Here is a 16,875-nt window from a genome sequence, read left to right as displayed (position 1 = left end):
ACGCCTTGAACCTCTAAGTAACCATAATATATAGGCAAAAAGTTAACTACTCTTTGGAAGATGAGCTTTTTTTGCTGCTGTATTGTTGGGCAGATGCGAATGAATATTGAATTCATACCTTTATTGCAGTTCCATCAGTGAGTGATGATCCCACCCAACGTGTAATTGACGACACAGTCTAGCGCAGATATTATTTCCCCATTCCTCACCTCGCCTGTTCATGGATACTGGGCCTGACAAAAACATGCAACAGCATCGTTATCCGCTTGTTTGACAATTGATAACAAATAACAAGCAAACGCTATCCCCAAGTTCACCAATTACCAGCGCGGTTCGTTGCAAGTCTCTTGGCGACATTGATACAACTTTCTGTTGTTATGAAAAACCATTATTTAAACTGCTATACTGACAATATACAGTTTTTTTTCTCTTTTTCTTTAAATTTTAAATGAATATTTTTATATATTTTCCCTGTTCTGCACACAAAACATGTCTGCAACTTGTATTAGAATATTGATACATTTATTGGTTTAGTTTGTTTAAAGAAATCTCTGTGGGACCATAATATTTGCGAAGCTACAATAGTTTTTAACAATTAATAATTAATAGTTAAATTTAATTAACAATTAGTAGTTAATGGAGAATTCAGGTAATTTTTGCTACATTTAAATTGGTTCTCAATCCCTTAATGCTAACTTTCATCTAAATACTAGGCAAAATTAAATTACATTTTCAAGTCCTACTACTTCTGATCAGAACGAATTCTCCAATCCTTCTTCTGTAGCGTCGTACTTACTACTCCAGTTTTTCAGATGAACAACATTAATTTACGACAAATCATGGAGTAGTGATTTAATAAAATTATTTTTTTTTTAATTGACTAATTTCTTTTTATCTGCATATATTTCTATTTTGTTTTTATTTATTTTTTTCTAACCTTAAAGTACCTGATAGGATTAATGGGGTTACACTGGGCTAGTATGTAATCAAATGTTGAAATAGATATTCTAAAATTCGAATGAATCTTGCCAGGATGCTCCCGAAGTTGTTGGTACAAGTGATGGAATTCACCAAGTTCATATCTAGTCATGTTTATATCATGAACACTGCAGCTTCTGCTTCTAAGCTGATGTAAATACCAAATTTTCAAGGAAGAGTTTTCGTATAGAAATAGTTCCTCCATCATGTCTCGTCGAAAGGAGAAACGCGACTAAACTCGTCACTATGTGCATGCGACTCTTTGCTCGCTGCTCGTCGCTCTCTTTGATCTGAAGCAGCTATCATCGCCGCTTTGCTCGCCGCTCCACTATGTTACCAGCCTTAGGGTACGTTCACAACGGAGCTGTGAGCATAGATGATAGCGGTGATGATAGCAGTGATGCATCAGCGCTTATAGAATAACCTAGTACATTCTTATGTGAGCGTGCACAACGAAGCTTCGACTAGTGAGTCATACTCGCTGGTATAAACGAGCATAGATGATAGAATTGAATTTTTCATTTTTCTGCTAGCTGAACTCTAGTATCGGAGCTTCAAAATGGAGGTTGAAAAATTAATTAGTGCAGTCTTTGCTCATGAATGTCTGTGGAATCAAGCACATCCTGATCATCACAACAGATTTGTTTTGGAAAAGGAATGGGAGGAAGTTTCCACATCTTTAAATAGTAAAAGTAAGTGAAAATTTATGAAATTTTATTTAATTATTAATAACCTCTTAACATTACAATTAATTATAATTATTATTTCGCTTCGTATTTCTTAATCTAATCTATATACTGAATTCGATTATTGCAGACAAATGATTTAAAAGTGTTTCTGATAATTTTCGCTGCCTCTGTTTGACGACCAATATGATGAGATTCAATATTTGCAGATGAATGAATTTCTGTAACATCTTTTAAATGGTGTTCAATTCCCTCTTTATCAATTATTATATTGTGTAGAAGGCATATTGCTTTTACAATTTTGTCGGCTGTTTTCTCATTAGTTTCAATGGCTTTTGATAATATACGCCATTTGGAAAAAATTATACCAAATGCACATTCTACCGATTTTCGAGCTCTAGAAAGTCTTTTATTAAAATATTCTGCCTCCAAATTCAGTTGATTTTTATTATATGGTTTTAATAAATTTTCTAACAGTGGGAAAGCTTCATCCGCTACAAAAATATACGGCATTTTGATTTGTGTATTTGGTAAATTATTATCTTCCGGAATCTGTAGTTGTTTTAATTTCATCAAAGTATACAAATATGAATTTCTAAAAGTTCCTCCATCGCTTTGTTTTCCATAGCCGCCTACATCAATTACAGAAAATTTATAATCAGCATCAACGATAGCAAGTAAAACAATGGAAAAAAAATTCTTGTAATTGTAATACATTGTTCCTGAAAATTTTGGACATTTAATTCGAATGTGTTTTCCATCAATTGCACCAATGCAATTTGGAAAATTCCATATATCATAAAATTTTCTCGCTGTTTCCAAAAATTGTTGTTCTGTTGGTATAGGCATATGCAATTCTTGAATTTCACTCCATATTGCTTCAACGGTAGATTTTACAATCAATGAAACTGTAGAAAATCCCATACGAAATGAAAAAGCTAAACTTCTGAAAGATGTACCGGTTGCTAAATATCTAAAAAAAAAAAAAAAAAAAAAATTTAAACTATAGGCGTTGTAAAATATAATATTTTTTTGTTTACAGAAGATATTATAAAAAGCAAATGGAAATACTGCAGAGACACATTTCGCAAAGAATTTGCTAAACGTCCAAAACCACGTTCTGGTAGTGAGGCAGGAACTGAAATTGAATCAAAATGGGTATATTTCAAATCACTACTATTTTTAAAAGATCAATTTACTACCAGAAACTCAACATCAAATCTACAAGTCGTGGCATCATGCGTCAATAGGTTTTCGGACGAAAGTACAGATATTTCTGTAGAAATTACAGAACAAGAGCAAGATAAGACGGAAGAATCGGAGTATACAGAAAGTGTATTAAATAACTATACTGAAAATTTTACCGAAAAAGATGTACTGCTGTCTGTTCCTCAGTCACCACTTTCTTCCCATAATGAAGAACCCAGAGTTGTCATACAAAATAGAAAAAGAAAGAGATCAGAAGATTTAGTTGGAAAAGCATTAGTAAACATAGAAAGAGAAAAACTAAAAATTTTAGAGAGTAAACAGAGGAAAGTTATGGATGAAGATAGGTGCTTTTTTGAGAGTTTACTACCTCATGTTAAAAAAATGAACCCATTGAAAAAATTACTATTCAGAACTGAAGTACAACAATTAGTAATGACTTATTCATATAACTATTCCGAAAATAAATCAGCTTCAGTTTCAGACAATTATTCAGATTCATCACAATTTTCACCTACAAATTTGACTACTCAAAATACCTCTGATTTTCCAGAAATTTGGTGAAAATGTCCGGCATTATTTTTTGTTATTGTTTTATTATTTACTTTGAAAATATATTTTGTTATTTAAATCTTTCTTGCATTTATTTTTATTTGTATTTGTTTTTCTCAATAAAATCATTACTTACCTAAGGGTAATCACTAGTTTTTCTTCTATGCTTATAGGATTTCCATGACAATTTTTCCAACGTTTTCTTAATTTTGACCTTATTTTTTCCAAAATGTAGTCGAATGTGGGTGGACCCATCCTCACATATTCAAAAAAGCGATCCGGATAATTTCGAAGCTCCTTATATAAGTGGTGAAATTCACCCAAAGTACGTCGTTTTTTATTTATTGGATGTACATGATATTTTCTTAAGAGTTTTTTCTTTAAAATGTACCATTTCGTCGCTGGTGAACATAAAAACTCTTCTTCACTACTCGACATGTTGCTTGTATCACAGCTCCGTGGTACACACTGATCAGCGATTATATTTTACTCTATCAGCTATCATCACCGCTATCATCTATGCTCACAGCTCCGTTGTGAACGTACCCTTAAACGTTTGAACTTTTTTTAGAATCACATATGTCACAGACCCCATAACGATTTGCTAAAAGTTTTTTTTTTCAATTGGGGAGTCACAATACTTCAAATTTGACTAAAACGCTTGTAAGAGGAAAAAAATAAAATAGTCCTGATTAAGATAATTTGAAACAATAACTCGGTAGAATATTTCTATTGTTATTGTCAGCGGTTGGATGTAACAATAGATCCGCTTTTGAGGAGCGGAAGTTAAAATTAAAATATAGATATTTATCAAGATTCTACGTTAACATATTGTTTTATTATACAACAAACACGGCACCATGGGTAATTATACTTTGTAATTCATTCATTGTGACTGGGATGCAAACAAAATAATAATAATAATATATCATAATAATGTTTTCATGAAAATTGAGTGAATTAATTGCATTTGTTGTATTGGCAAAAAATATATTTGTAAATGATACAATATTGAATTAAAACTCAACATTTTATAAAAATAACAAAATATTAAATGAACATAAGCTAAATTGATCGAACTTTACTTATGTACACTGTACCTATTGTGTGTGTGTTGTAAACACGAAATATTGAGAAAGTCGTGAAATCTATTTTCAAGGAAAGATGAAAAAATGTCAGATTTTTCAGAAAAATGCATTGACTAACGTAACATTTCCGCTAAAGAAGACGCCACGATAGCCGAGCGATTACAGGTGGACACAAAAGCTGAGATTCAGTTTTGGTTAGTGGGTTGGATCCCCGGTCTAGGTCTTAAATTTTATGTAATGGTTAATAGGAGAATTTAACTGTGAAGTATGTTTGTCAGACCTCAGTCCACGATACCTAATTGGTAGTTGGACTGAAAAAATTGGCATTACTCTACTTTTACACGTCACGGTCAGTCAAGTTCGAGTGATATTGGTAGTGTTATTCTATTAAATAACCTCTGATCATTAAGCCTGATTGGGTTTTGAAATTTCGAAACTTTAACCTTACTTTATACTATCATATAAATAATATTTCTGTGTTCTATTCTTTGAATTTAATCAGAAAGCTGACCCTTAGAAGCCGTAGTAGGCGATCGGTTAGAGGTGAGGCCCACAAAGTCAAAATTATTGTTCTACTGGCTTAGATACCCGGGTCTAGGCTTCGGATTTCATTTAATGGGTTAATAAAAGGAATTTATGGTAAAGTACAGTTTGCTAGACGCTTCCGTTCAAGACACCTGATCAAATGAAAGAGCCAGTCAGTAATGGAATGTCACTTCCGAATGTCGAATTGTTATCGTCAAATTGTAGTTGAAAGCCCTAGTTGCTTCCTGCGATTTGTCAATTTTGAGAAAACTTGTTCACACCCACTATTTTCTAAAAGTTACCTAATTATGGTCTCTTGGTACCTCAAAAATAAAAAAATTATCGGTGACGCTATACACCCACTTAATGGCTATTATGAGTAATTCAAAACAATGACGTCTACAATATTTAGCTAACAGTGAACTACTCACTTTAGAAATAGTCCCAGGAATAAAGTCACCCTCTTCTTCATAATTGTGTGAAACTAATGAACAAAAACTAATTCGACAATATAGCTGTCAATCATTACAACATTAGAAAAACCAAAGGTTTCAGTTTAAAAGAGATATTCCCCTCGGTACTTTCAAGTTCTACTTGTCTTTTGTTATATTACTTAAGTGATCTCAATCTAACGATTGCTAGCCAAGTTCGCTATAATATAAGAGCCGAAAGCACTTGAATCATAATAATATTTCTTCTCTTAATGTTATCACAAACTCCACTTATAATTATTTCTTTCAATAAATATTTTGATCGTTCTCTCATTGATATTAATAAATTGTTTTCTTTTCAAATTAGAACAAACAACCGAAATAAAGTCGATTATACTCCCGAGTATGATTGATGTTTCTATTGATTGTGCAACAATCGAACAAAAAAGTCTTATTCTTACCGGACTTAATGTGCTAACGTAAAATTTCATTATCCATGAGAATGCTGGATTGTGTATGAACTATTTATTCATACACTTATCGCACCTGACAGAATGTTCGAAATTAACTGTACCCTGGGTCATGATTTAGAGTGACTTCGTTTCTTAAATGCATTCTACTGCATGGTGATGTGGGGTAAGTGTTGACTGATGTTTATAATGCTGCACTTTCTTCCCTCGTATTTTCAATATTTTAAATGAATAATTCACATTGTCGGTATCAAAGACATTGATTGCGCAATTATTTTTGTTTGATTCGTACTAACTAGGAAGTCAATATTTCTAGTGAATTATAATTTTGACTGAACATTAAAAAATTAGATATTAAATAAAATTAAAAAAAATGCAGATTTAAAGGAACATTAAGCATTTTTTTGTCGTTTTTATTAACCAAAAATAACATCTCAGATCCCTAAGATTTATTTGAGATCTATTGCAAGTTTGTGGCAACCGCGAAATTAAATATTTTGATTTCATTTTAAGTACTGATCAATGTAATATGGGTTATCTCCCATATTCATAGCGCGTATTCTTTTTTGTAGAGCAGATAATAATTTTTATTAGATTACTGCATTTAAACTAATAAAAATTTTTGCATTTTATGATAAAAAGAGACGGTCAATGCACTTATCTCTTTTGTGAACTTGAAGGAGAATTAAGATTGATAAAACGATTGGTATCTCAACTGGGCTCTTTAACTGCTGAGGAGGATTTTGCAAAGCTGGGTGTAACCAGATCTCGCTAGAGAGAAGAAGAGAGACGAGAGGAGGAAAATGACTAAGGACCCTACAGGAACTAGAAACAAAAATGCATCATTAATTAGGAATTGCAGCTTTCAATTGAACTTCTAATTAAATGTATCGGAAAGTCCTTGACTGATGCAAATATCAGATATATTTGAATTGGCCTTAAACCTACTGCGAAATATGAGGGAAAAAGATGAGATTTCAGTTTCGAAACAATGAAAACAAACAGAACCGATAAATGCAAAGTGGCCGACATGAAACAGATGTTACGAACTAGTAAGGGAAGCCACCCTAGCTTCTAAACCATACACATGTTGTCAACTGTTGATCTCTAGTGAATGGGAAGAGATATCAACTGATTGGTTCCTTCTTTTACATTTTTATACTCTAGCTGACTAAAATACTTATTTTATAAAATATTAAACATACAGAGGAGCCAAAAACTTCTTAGACCTAAATAATGTTTAGTTTTTTTGTATTACTTTCTGGAGAATTGCTTTTTTGAATTGGTAACAGTTGTTTTTTGTATTTTTAGTTCTCATTGGACTGCAATGTTAAGCATTTCTCTAACGTACTATTCGTCAAAGCTTCATTTTTTTTTTTTTCACGCAATACTCCTTTCAATAAGGAAATATTTTTGCCCAAAAAGTAGAGTCACTTACTTTACTTTACTAAATAGCTCCACAGCTCTGATCGAGCCTTGGCTTCCCTGACAACCTGGAACCACCTCTCTCTGTCCAGCGCCTTCCAGAGCTCTACAGCTCTGATCGAGCCTTGGCCTCCCTGACAACCTCGAACCACCTCTCTCTGTTCAACGCCTTCCAGAGCTCTACAGCTCTGATCGAGCCTTGGCCTCCCTGACAACCTCGAACCACCTCTCTCTGTCCAGCGCCTTCCAGAGCTCAACAGTTCTGATCGAGTCTTGGCCTCCCTGACAACCTCGAACCACCTCTCTCTGTTCAGCGCCTTCCAGAGCTCTACAGCTCTGATCGAGCCTTGGCCTCCCTGACAACCTGGAACCACCTCTCTCTGTCCAGCGCCTTCCAGAGCTCAACAGCACCGAACGAGCCTTGGCCTCCCTGACAACCTCGGACCACCTCTCTCAGTCCAGCGCCTTCCAGAGCGCTACAGCTCTGATCCAGCCTTGGCCTCCCTGACAACCTCGAACCACCTCTCTCAGTCCAGCGCCTTCCTCTTCCAATCAGTCTCACCCAGCTTCCGCAAGTCAGCCCCCACATTCTGCATCCAACACCTTCTTGGTCGCCCTCTACCTCTTGTACCCTCCATTTTGGAGAAAAGTAGTTTTTTTGGCATCCGATTGTCCGGCATTCGCACCACATGGCCCAACCATTCAATTCTTCTCGCCTTTATGAATTGCACTATGTCATTTTCCTGATACATCTCATCTCAGCTCATTGTTCGTTCTTATTTTCCACTCTCCCATCACCAATGTGGCACCTTATATCTTTCTTAAAATCTTCCTTTCAAATATTCTTAACTGATTCACAGTCGCCACACAAAGGGTCCAAGTTTCCGCGGAATATGTCACAATTGGCCTCAATCAATATTTTATATAAATCAATTTTTGCTTTAAGTGACAATAGAGAAGAACGGAATAGCTTAATGTTGGCGAAATAGGCACGGTTTCCGGACATGATCGTACAATTCTCTCTGTCACTAATGACCAATAATCTTTGGGACTTTTAGTCATCTTCAGAGATTTGTTTAATCAGTTTTATGCAGAGGATTCGACTTCCTCTCTGTCCCACAATACACTTGCTAACTGAGTGGGAGAGGTTACATGATGCACATTGTGTTATTCAAAATTTTAGCAAACAGAAATAATTTTTAGGTACAAAATAGTGACATTAAAAAACTGTAGTGTGAGACGGAAACATAATCTCTACACTAAACTCTGATGATGGATTTAACCATGAAAATGGTCAGGGATTCAAAGAAACATGCTTTTTACAATGGTTAAAATCAGCGATATTATCCAGCAGATCTAACCTCACTTTTACAGTAACTTATCTAAATGTGGGATGCCGAGGATAGCCCGTCGGATTGGATTTAAGTTATTTTTTTATTCTCTGTAATATAAATATTTTAATTATAATAGCTCTCTGCATTAATTAAAGAATATACAAATAGCTTGGTAGTCGAAGCATTAAATGATTAATTGGGGCTATTCTGAAATCTTACAGACGACCACTGCAAATATATTTATCAGCATATTCACATTAGAATATTTAATCAAATAATATATTTTCCCAAAATTAAAGGAAACTTTGTTATTGTTAATATATGGTAAGACCGGAAGGAAATGTGAATCAGTTTCAGCAGCGGTGACGTCACACAATCACGGTCCACTCTTCACTTGACAGAGTGGGGGATAGGTTGGTTATAAAGATTGATGATATTTAATTTGTGTTTAGGTAATGAGGCGTACGAGTGGTTTCATTTATACTCTGGTAGCAACCCCTTTCCTATCAACCTTCCCTTTTTAGTGTCGCTGCTGCCTGTTTTATGATAAATAGCCCTTAGGGACTATTGAACACACTAAGAGAACAAAATACCCATCATGCTCTTGCCTAAAGCCACAGGGAAAGGGTATTCCAAATGATTAATTTCATCACGACTTTCGTTAATAAAATCTACATGCAAAATTGTTGTGTTAAAGAAAATTAAAAATGTCTACCACTTAGATAATTGATGGTTTTATAGCAAGGAATAATGTAACTTAATCCTTATAGTGAGTAAATTTTGCTCTGAATAGTGGCTGGTTTGTGCCACAAGCAAGGAGATAGGGCTGCAGAAAATAAAAATATGCTTCAGCATGTGTAACGCGGAAAAACCGATAAATATTAAGTTAACTGTGGTGGAAATTCACGTTCTTTATACAATAATATTTCCGTCACATACCTATTTGAAGAAAAATTCGTAACTCTTCTTTCTTTAACAAAGATTTTCATAAAATTTCTTATTAATATCAGTAATTTCCAAGATAAACCCTCTTTTGATAGAAAACATGATCAAAACCGATAGTCGAACAAGAATGTAATGGCTGAGCAAATCTAGAAGAAGACAAAGTTCAGAACAATTAAGAATATTTAACTATGGATCTAATATACAGGGTGTTCAGCATAAGACCTACCGTTACTGCGGGATGCGATTCTGGGCATCATTTACAACAAAAAAATCTATATTAAGTATGGCTCGATTCTGCTCCGTTTTATAGATATGATGTCAGTTTTTAATTGAACGGTGATCGGTGATTTAATTTGTGGTTTAGAACGATTTTCACAGATTTTCTTGAACTACAAAATAAACTTTGGGAATTAGGAGGTTGTGAACCGCTAATGAATAAGCCGAGAACTTATTAATCACTCTAATCCCCAAATTAAATAATGGTGGATGGAATACTTCGCCGATCAATTAAAAACTGACATGTTTTATCCTAATAAGGGCATTAAATAAATGCTTTAGCTTTTGTAGTTTGAGAAATATAGACAACTGTTTGCTAAAAAGTAGTAATATTTTGAAAAAACATAAAATTAAAAATATCTATAAAACGAAGCAGAATCAAACAAAATATATATAAGAACTAAGGTTCTAACCTTAGTCTACTAAGTGTTAAGTACCGGGTGCCCTTTCTCATTTCCTACTTCTGCAAAATGTCGAACGATTGGGTATTATTTATGGAGTAAAGTATTCAAGTTAACTTCAGAGGTAGTTAAGATAAGTTTAATGGGTAATAAATTAAACATTCTGGCAGGGATTTCGTATAAGTGTGCTCACTGGGCCAGAATAGCTAAAACGAAAACATTCTCTTTTCAGAAAAAGTGTAAGATGATCCTGCCTGGTTAATTGTTAAGTAATAAAATAATTTGAATAGTAATAGGCAGGATTTTATTAGCATTGTGTTAGATTTTAACTATAACACTCCTCTACTAGTGAAGCCACAAATATTGTTTAAATCAATTGTAAAGGATGAATCCTTTTTCTGAAATGATTCTTTTGTATAAGTCAGGTGATGCACATAATAAACTAATCGATAGTAAGGGGTAAAAAGTATTCCCTAGGGTTTTGAAGAACATTTACACTGAAGAGAAATAAGTTCGCACAGGTAACAAATCACAGAAATTCTGAGGGCGTGCCCAAAAGTACTACACTGTGCAGTTACAATGATTAATAGGGTAGAGTAAGTGCTAACTACTGGCTATTCTTCCTCGATTTCCTACTTCTGTAAGATGTCCAACGATCGGGTATTATTTATGGAGTAACGTATTCAAGTTAACTTCAGTGGTTTAATTCAAAGGGCTAGATAGATGATTTTTTTTTTTTGTCAGCAATTGTGTCGAGTGCGCTTGTATTCTAACCTCCTCTTATTTGTAAAAGAGGGATGTCGACAGTGTCCCATTTTCGAAATTTAATTCTTTAGCGGAAGTGTGAACGAGATGTCGCCTGTTTGAGCACTCATAGTATGAATCAAGACGATCCTTATTGGTAAGGTTGAATGGCGCGATAAAAGAGGTCCTAGATGGTGAAATCTGTTATGAAAACGCCATCTTTCTAAATTTCACACAAGGTTTTGACTTCACACTTGGAATATTAGCTAAATGATGGCATCAATATTATTATAATCAATAATCAATCTACTATTGAGGAAACGAGATTCCCTTGCATCCTACGTGGATGATTTAACTTCAAACATTTAACATTGAAAAGAAAAACAAAGTCAAAGCAGTAGCAATAGCTTAAATTTACAAGTGGAAAGCAAACTTTTGGAGTCCAGACTTCAATTTGTACCACCATGTTTCGTTCAATTGGTGATTTGGAACCTGAAAGAAAATATTATACGAGGTTCGTTTGAAAAGTCCGTGCAAAGTCAGAGAGATAGCACCACTGGCGCGTATCGAGGTTATGTTTAGTTAGTAGCATCTCTTGGAAGAACACACACCAAGTTTCAGCCAGATCGGTCTATTCTTTGTCTTTGGCATTCGTTTGAATCGAGGAAGTCGAGTGATTTTCAAAAAATGGACGAAAAAGAATTTCGTGTGTTGATTAAACACTACTTTATGAAAGGCAAAACGCCTCAGGAGACTAAAGAGAAGCTTGATAAACATTATGGTGACTCTGCACCTTCGATTAGAACAGTTTATAAGTGGTTTCAAAATTTTCGGAGTGGCCATATGGGCACAAGTGACGCTGAACGTTCTGGACGCCCTGTTGAGGTTACTACTCCAGAAATCATTGATAAAATCCATGATATGGTGATGGATGACAGAAGAGTGAAGGTGCGTGAGATTGCTAGTGCTGTGGGCATCTCGAATGAACGGGTACATAATATTTTGCATCAACATTTGGACATGACAAAGCTATCCGCAAGATGGGTGCCGCGATTGCTCACGCTTGACCAAAAACGAAATCGTGTGAAGTGTTGCAAGGACGGTTTGCAGCTGTTCCAGAAGAATCCGCAGGACTTTAAGCGTCGTTTCGTCACTGTGGATGAAACATGGATTACATCACTACACTCCTGAGACCAAAGAACAATCTAAACAATGGGTTACCAAGGGGGAATCTGCGCCAAAAAAGGCGAAGACCGTTCCTTCGGCCGGAAAGATTATGGCGACTGTCTTTTGGGATTCGCAAGAAATAATCCTCATCGACTATCTGGAAAAGAGTAAAACTATTACAGGTGCATATTATTCATCGTTATTGGACCGTTTGAAAACCGAGCTACAAGAAAAACGCCCACGATTGGCCCACAAAAAAGTCCTTTTCCATCACGACAACGCACCAGCTCACACCTCAGCAGATGTGGTCGCAAAATTAATGGAAATAGGGTTCCAACTCGTTTCACATCCCCCCTATTCTCCAGACTTGGCTCCCTCGGACTACTATTTGTTCCCCAATATGAAGAAATGGCTGGCGGGAAAAAGATTTTATTCAAACGAGGAGGTGATTGCAGAAACGAATGGCTATTTTTCAGACTTGGACAAATCTTATTATTCGGAAGGGATCAACAAACTAGAGCAGCGTTGGACGAAGTGTATAAGCCTAAAAGGAGACTATGTTGAAAAATAAAAAAGGTTTACCCCAAAAAATTAAGTAGTTTTTATTTTTGCACGGACTTTTCAAACGACCCTCGTACGTGTAATATAATGAGCTAAATTTTGGACATTTTCGTTAATTTGTATCTTCTTTATTTAATCGAAAAATGATCCATTAATTTTATCATTTTTCATGCTGAATGTAAAAAAAAAGCATTCCAGTAAAAAATATTTATCGCTGGAAAAAGTTAAAAATACTTTAGAATAAATTTTAAACATACGTTTCATACCTATCATTTTCGTAAACTTCGTTCAACAATACGATAAGTCATTTCAATTTAACTACTATTTATCTGTACAAAGGAAGTTACTGTTACAAAGGAAGTTACTGTTACAAAGGAAGATGTGCCATAAAAACAAAAAAAAATCACATCAAAATTTGTTGTTTCAATTTTTGATTTGTTTAATCTGAAATTTAATAAATTAAGTAAGTTTAATAAGTTAAATACCTTTTAGACACAAACTATAATACTAAACTAAATTTATACTCAAGATGAATAGCGAGAATACCAGGAAAATGTACCTGGAACAGTGATAGTGATTTGGAAATAGATACCCGAGGGAGTATCAGGATAGTGAAGGCAGGGAGCAGACAGAATGGAGGAAGCCATCCCAAGGGAATAGCGCCCGGCTCGCTAATGAACACCCTATAGGACAATAGTTAGTTGGACAATAGAACCCACTTGTTCATCGCCATCCATCAAACAGTTTGGGTTATAACACAATGGCGCCCTTCTAATACTTGTAATCGATTGAGTTCGGCGAGTTCGGCAACTTGGGCTTGGATAAACTGTGTTAGTGCCACGACCCAACACAGAACTTATCTGGAGATCTCGATGCGAGGGTTGCATAGTCTGATCTTTAACTATCACTAGAGCTGTCGGCTAAATCGATTGAAGTAATTGAGTTCTAAAATACAGGGGTCGAACGAAGAATTCAGGAACAAATATTGAATTAAGGAAAAACCTTCATATACGAGGTGTGGCTATTAAATAACGAGACTATTGCTACAAAACATTTTATTTTAAATTTATACATATTTAGTTATTATCACCTTCAATATACACCCCTCCCCTACCCCTACAACGCTCCATGCGAATTTACCATCGTTCGAAACAGTGCTGGAAGTCTTTTTCTGTGAGCACCTGCACGACGCGTGCCGTTTTTTCTTTCTCAGCTTCAATGGACTGAAATCGTGATCCATTTAATGCAGATTGACTTTGGGGAACAGACAAAAGTCACATGGGGCTAGGTCAGGCGAATAAGGCGGATGGCCTAAAACTGGAATGTTGTACTTGGCAGACAGAAAAGACTTGACAGACAATGCAGAGCCGGCGCGTTGTCTTGATGGAGAACCCGTGGCTTGTCTTCCACCAATCGGGTGTTTTTTTTCCCTTACTCTTTAACGGAGTTGAGCAATTACTGTAGTAATGTTGATTAATTATAATCGATATTTTCATCTGTTTTGGACGTGGAAGGGCGACCCGGGCGGTCATCATCTCCGACGTCTTCTCGGCCACCTTGGAAACGCTTGAACCACTCAAAAACTCGCGCACGTGATTAACATTCATCACCATAAACTTCTTTTAATAAAAGATAAGTTTCAGAAGCGGGTTTACCAAGTTTCATGTGAAATTTCACGACAATTCGTTGCTCTACTACATATGTAGTATCATGTTTTCGGCAAAACGAAACTAACACCTCTTAGACAAACGACGGTTCCGGTCAGACAGATTTCTCTACAAGCACGTGAGACGCTGCAATCGAAAGAGAAGGTTTTACGCTGCACAGCTGCCGGTCGTTAGGATTTGGCGCATGCATAGTTCTTCTGTAGCAGCATCAGTCTCGTTATTTAATAGCCACACCTCGTAGAAGAATGCTTCCTGGTACCAAGATGTAGTCAAGATATAGGCTTTGGTGATCGCCTTTGCAAAATATACCTCACATAATCTGTAATATTGCAGTGGAAGTAGTTGCTATATTTATGTTTAACTACAGCTGTGGATTTTTTATTTTATTTTTTTACTTTATTAATTCATTTACAACTGCAACAAATGTTGCATCAAGTAAATTTATTTTTAAAATAATTATATTTATTATTTTGTCACTCAGAGTAGGCACTTGCTGGAAACTAAGTTTAACTGTTTTAGAAAAGCTTATTTTCTCTCACTGACCTGCAGGATTTCTTGACTGCTGAATGTACTCGTATTAAATAATTTATTAAAGAAATTTATCAAGAGAATCTAGGTGTTCAGATTAATTGTAGACTAGATAGCGCTACTGTAACTTCGTTCAAACTGTTTATTTGTCCTATCCCTCTGAGTGTACCTTCATCGTTGCAAGTAAGTGACTCTCTAAAGAAGTGTGAGAATTTGGAAGAGTCAGCGGCTCGCCAACAAATCCGTAGATTGGTTTTTATTTTTTGGCAAGCTTAAGTTTTTAAAACACCTTTTTTAGGTTTAAAAAAAATAACAAAATAAATAAGTTGTTTTGATGTTTAATAGATAATTTCAACAGTTAGTTGTTTGCAGATATAATTTCCTTACACATTAGTTTAACATTTTTGAATAATACAATCCTCCCAAATAAATAAAGTGATCAATATATTATTTATTTAGGAGTAAAAGCGCCAGCTTTAGAATTCCAAAATGAAATTGTTTCTGCAACACCCCTTATACGGATCGGAATTTTGGTGTGTTGATGCCTTTAGCGCAGAACTAGGTAATTTTTGACCTGAACTTGTGAACCAGCCTTAACCCAATGTTATAAAAAAGTACCATTAAAATAAGTCGCATTCCACTGACTGACTTTGTACCAAAACTTCAAATAGAATGTACACTTTCTAGATTATTAAAAACTTAATTACTAAATTTTAATTTCCTATTATTTTCATTCTTTAGAGCAGAGGTCGGCAACGTTTTTAATGTAAAGAGTGAAATACTAAATTAAAAATTCATGGCGGGCGCCAACAATTTTTTGATCTAACAAATATATAAAAATAATATTCATATTTGTAAAACATGTTCATTTATTAATTTTATAATTTATAAATTTAATTACAGAACAAGGTTATTATTAATCTTAAATAAATACAGAAGAATGTTTGTAAGTATATTAAAGATGGTGGCAAGAGCAATGACATATTTTTTATATAAAATTATTTTAATGGGATATTTGGGTTGCCATATCATCAGCAATTTTTTCATAATCGATCATATACGACGAATTACCCGCTCTTAAACAATTATCTAAATGTGCATCCGTAAGCTGTGATCGATATTTAGATTTTAAATATGTCATATTTGAAATAAGGGCCTCACAATTATAGGTAGTTCCACAGTATGAAAACATTTTTAGAGCGCATTTTCTCAAAATAGGAAAACTTTCCTCAGTAACTAATTTCCAAATTGATTTATCAACATAATGTGATTTTAAAACAATATCATTTTGCAAATTAATTATTTCCATTTCTAAGTCCTGCATGTTAGTAACATCGAAATAATTTGAAATTTTGGAAGGCAAATCAGGTTCATGAACATTGATTGGATTGACGAAAAATGGAATTACTGATTCTAACGGTAGAAAATCTTGAAATCTCGACGAAAATTCGATTATTAATGTATCAATGGTTTTTATGTACGATGTAGTGTCAAATTCATCAACACTCAAATTTAAATTTTCAATTATTCGTTTGACATTTTGAAAGTGAGACAAGGAATTTTTCAACAAATGCGCTTTTAACAATTCCAACTTACATTTGAAAGAATTAACTGCGCTAATCATATCAGCAATATGGGAACTCTTTTTTTCACTCGGCATTGAAATAATAAGTAGGTTTTCTTTTCGATGAGCCCATAATAGGGATGGCATAAACCTGTGACAAACTCTCTTGACCTATGCTCTCTTGTGTACTGACTACTACTGACATGATTGCTCAGTTCATTTCAGTTCAACACGTAAGCGCGTCACCGTTGACGTACAGTAGATTCAAGGAATTTTAAAATTTACGTTTTGAATTTCTTGTCTAAATTAACAATAGTTTAAGGGCGC

At 34.8% G+C, this 16,875-nt stretch overlaps 1 protein-coding gene across 1 annotated transcript; it reads left to right on the top strand.

Annotated features, from left to right (window-relative positions):
* The first annotated feature begins 1,537 nt into the window (after positions 1 to 1,537).
* Positions 1,538 to 3,575, top strand: LOC141455566 (uncharacterized). Its single transcript, XM_074130697.1, has 2 exons — positions 1,538 to 1,670; positions 2,665 to 3,575. The coding sequence occupies exons 1-2, from the start codon at positions 1,538 to 1,540 to the stop codon at positions 3,432 to 3,434; spliced, it is 903 nt and encodes a 300-aa protein (XP_073986798.1). The 3' UTR covers positions 3,435 to 3,575.
* The last annotated feature ends 13,300 nt before the right edge of the window (positions 3,576 to 16,875 follow it).

This window comes from Rhodnius prolixus, unplaced genomic scaffold (assembly GCF_049639745.1).
Source record: "Rhodnius prolixus isolate KJV_2025 unplaced genomic scaffold, Rpr scaffold_4, whole genome shotgun sequence".
Taxonomy (NCBI): domain Eukaryota; kingdom Metazoa; phylum Arthropoda; class Insecta; order Hemiptera; family Reduviidae; genus Rhodnius; species Rhodnius prolixus.
The sequence above is the reverse complement of the archived record's forward strand: the minus strand, read 5'-3'. Positions and strand labels throughout refer to the sequence as shown.

What these genes read in the sequence shown, in the direction of transcription:
- LOC141455566 (XM_074130697.1), top strand. Translation starts at nt 1,538, where the DNA reads ATGGAGGTTGAAAAATTAATTAGTGCAGTCTTTGCTCATGAATGTCTG. An exon ending in CACATCTTTAAATAGTAAAA is followed by an intron (nt 1,671 to 2,664) that starts GTAAGTGAAAAT and finishes AAAAAAAAATTT; the next exon opens with AAACTATAGGCGTTGTAAAA.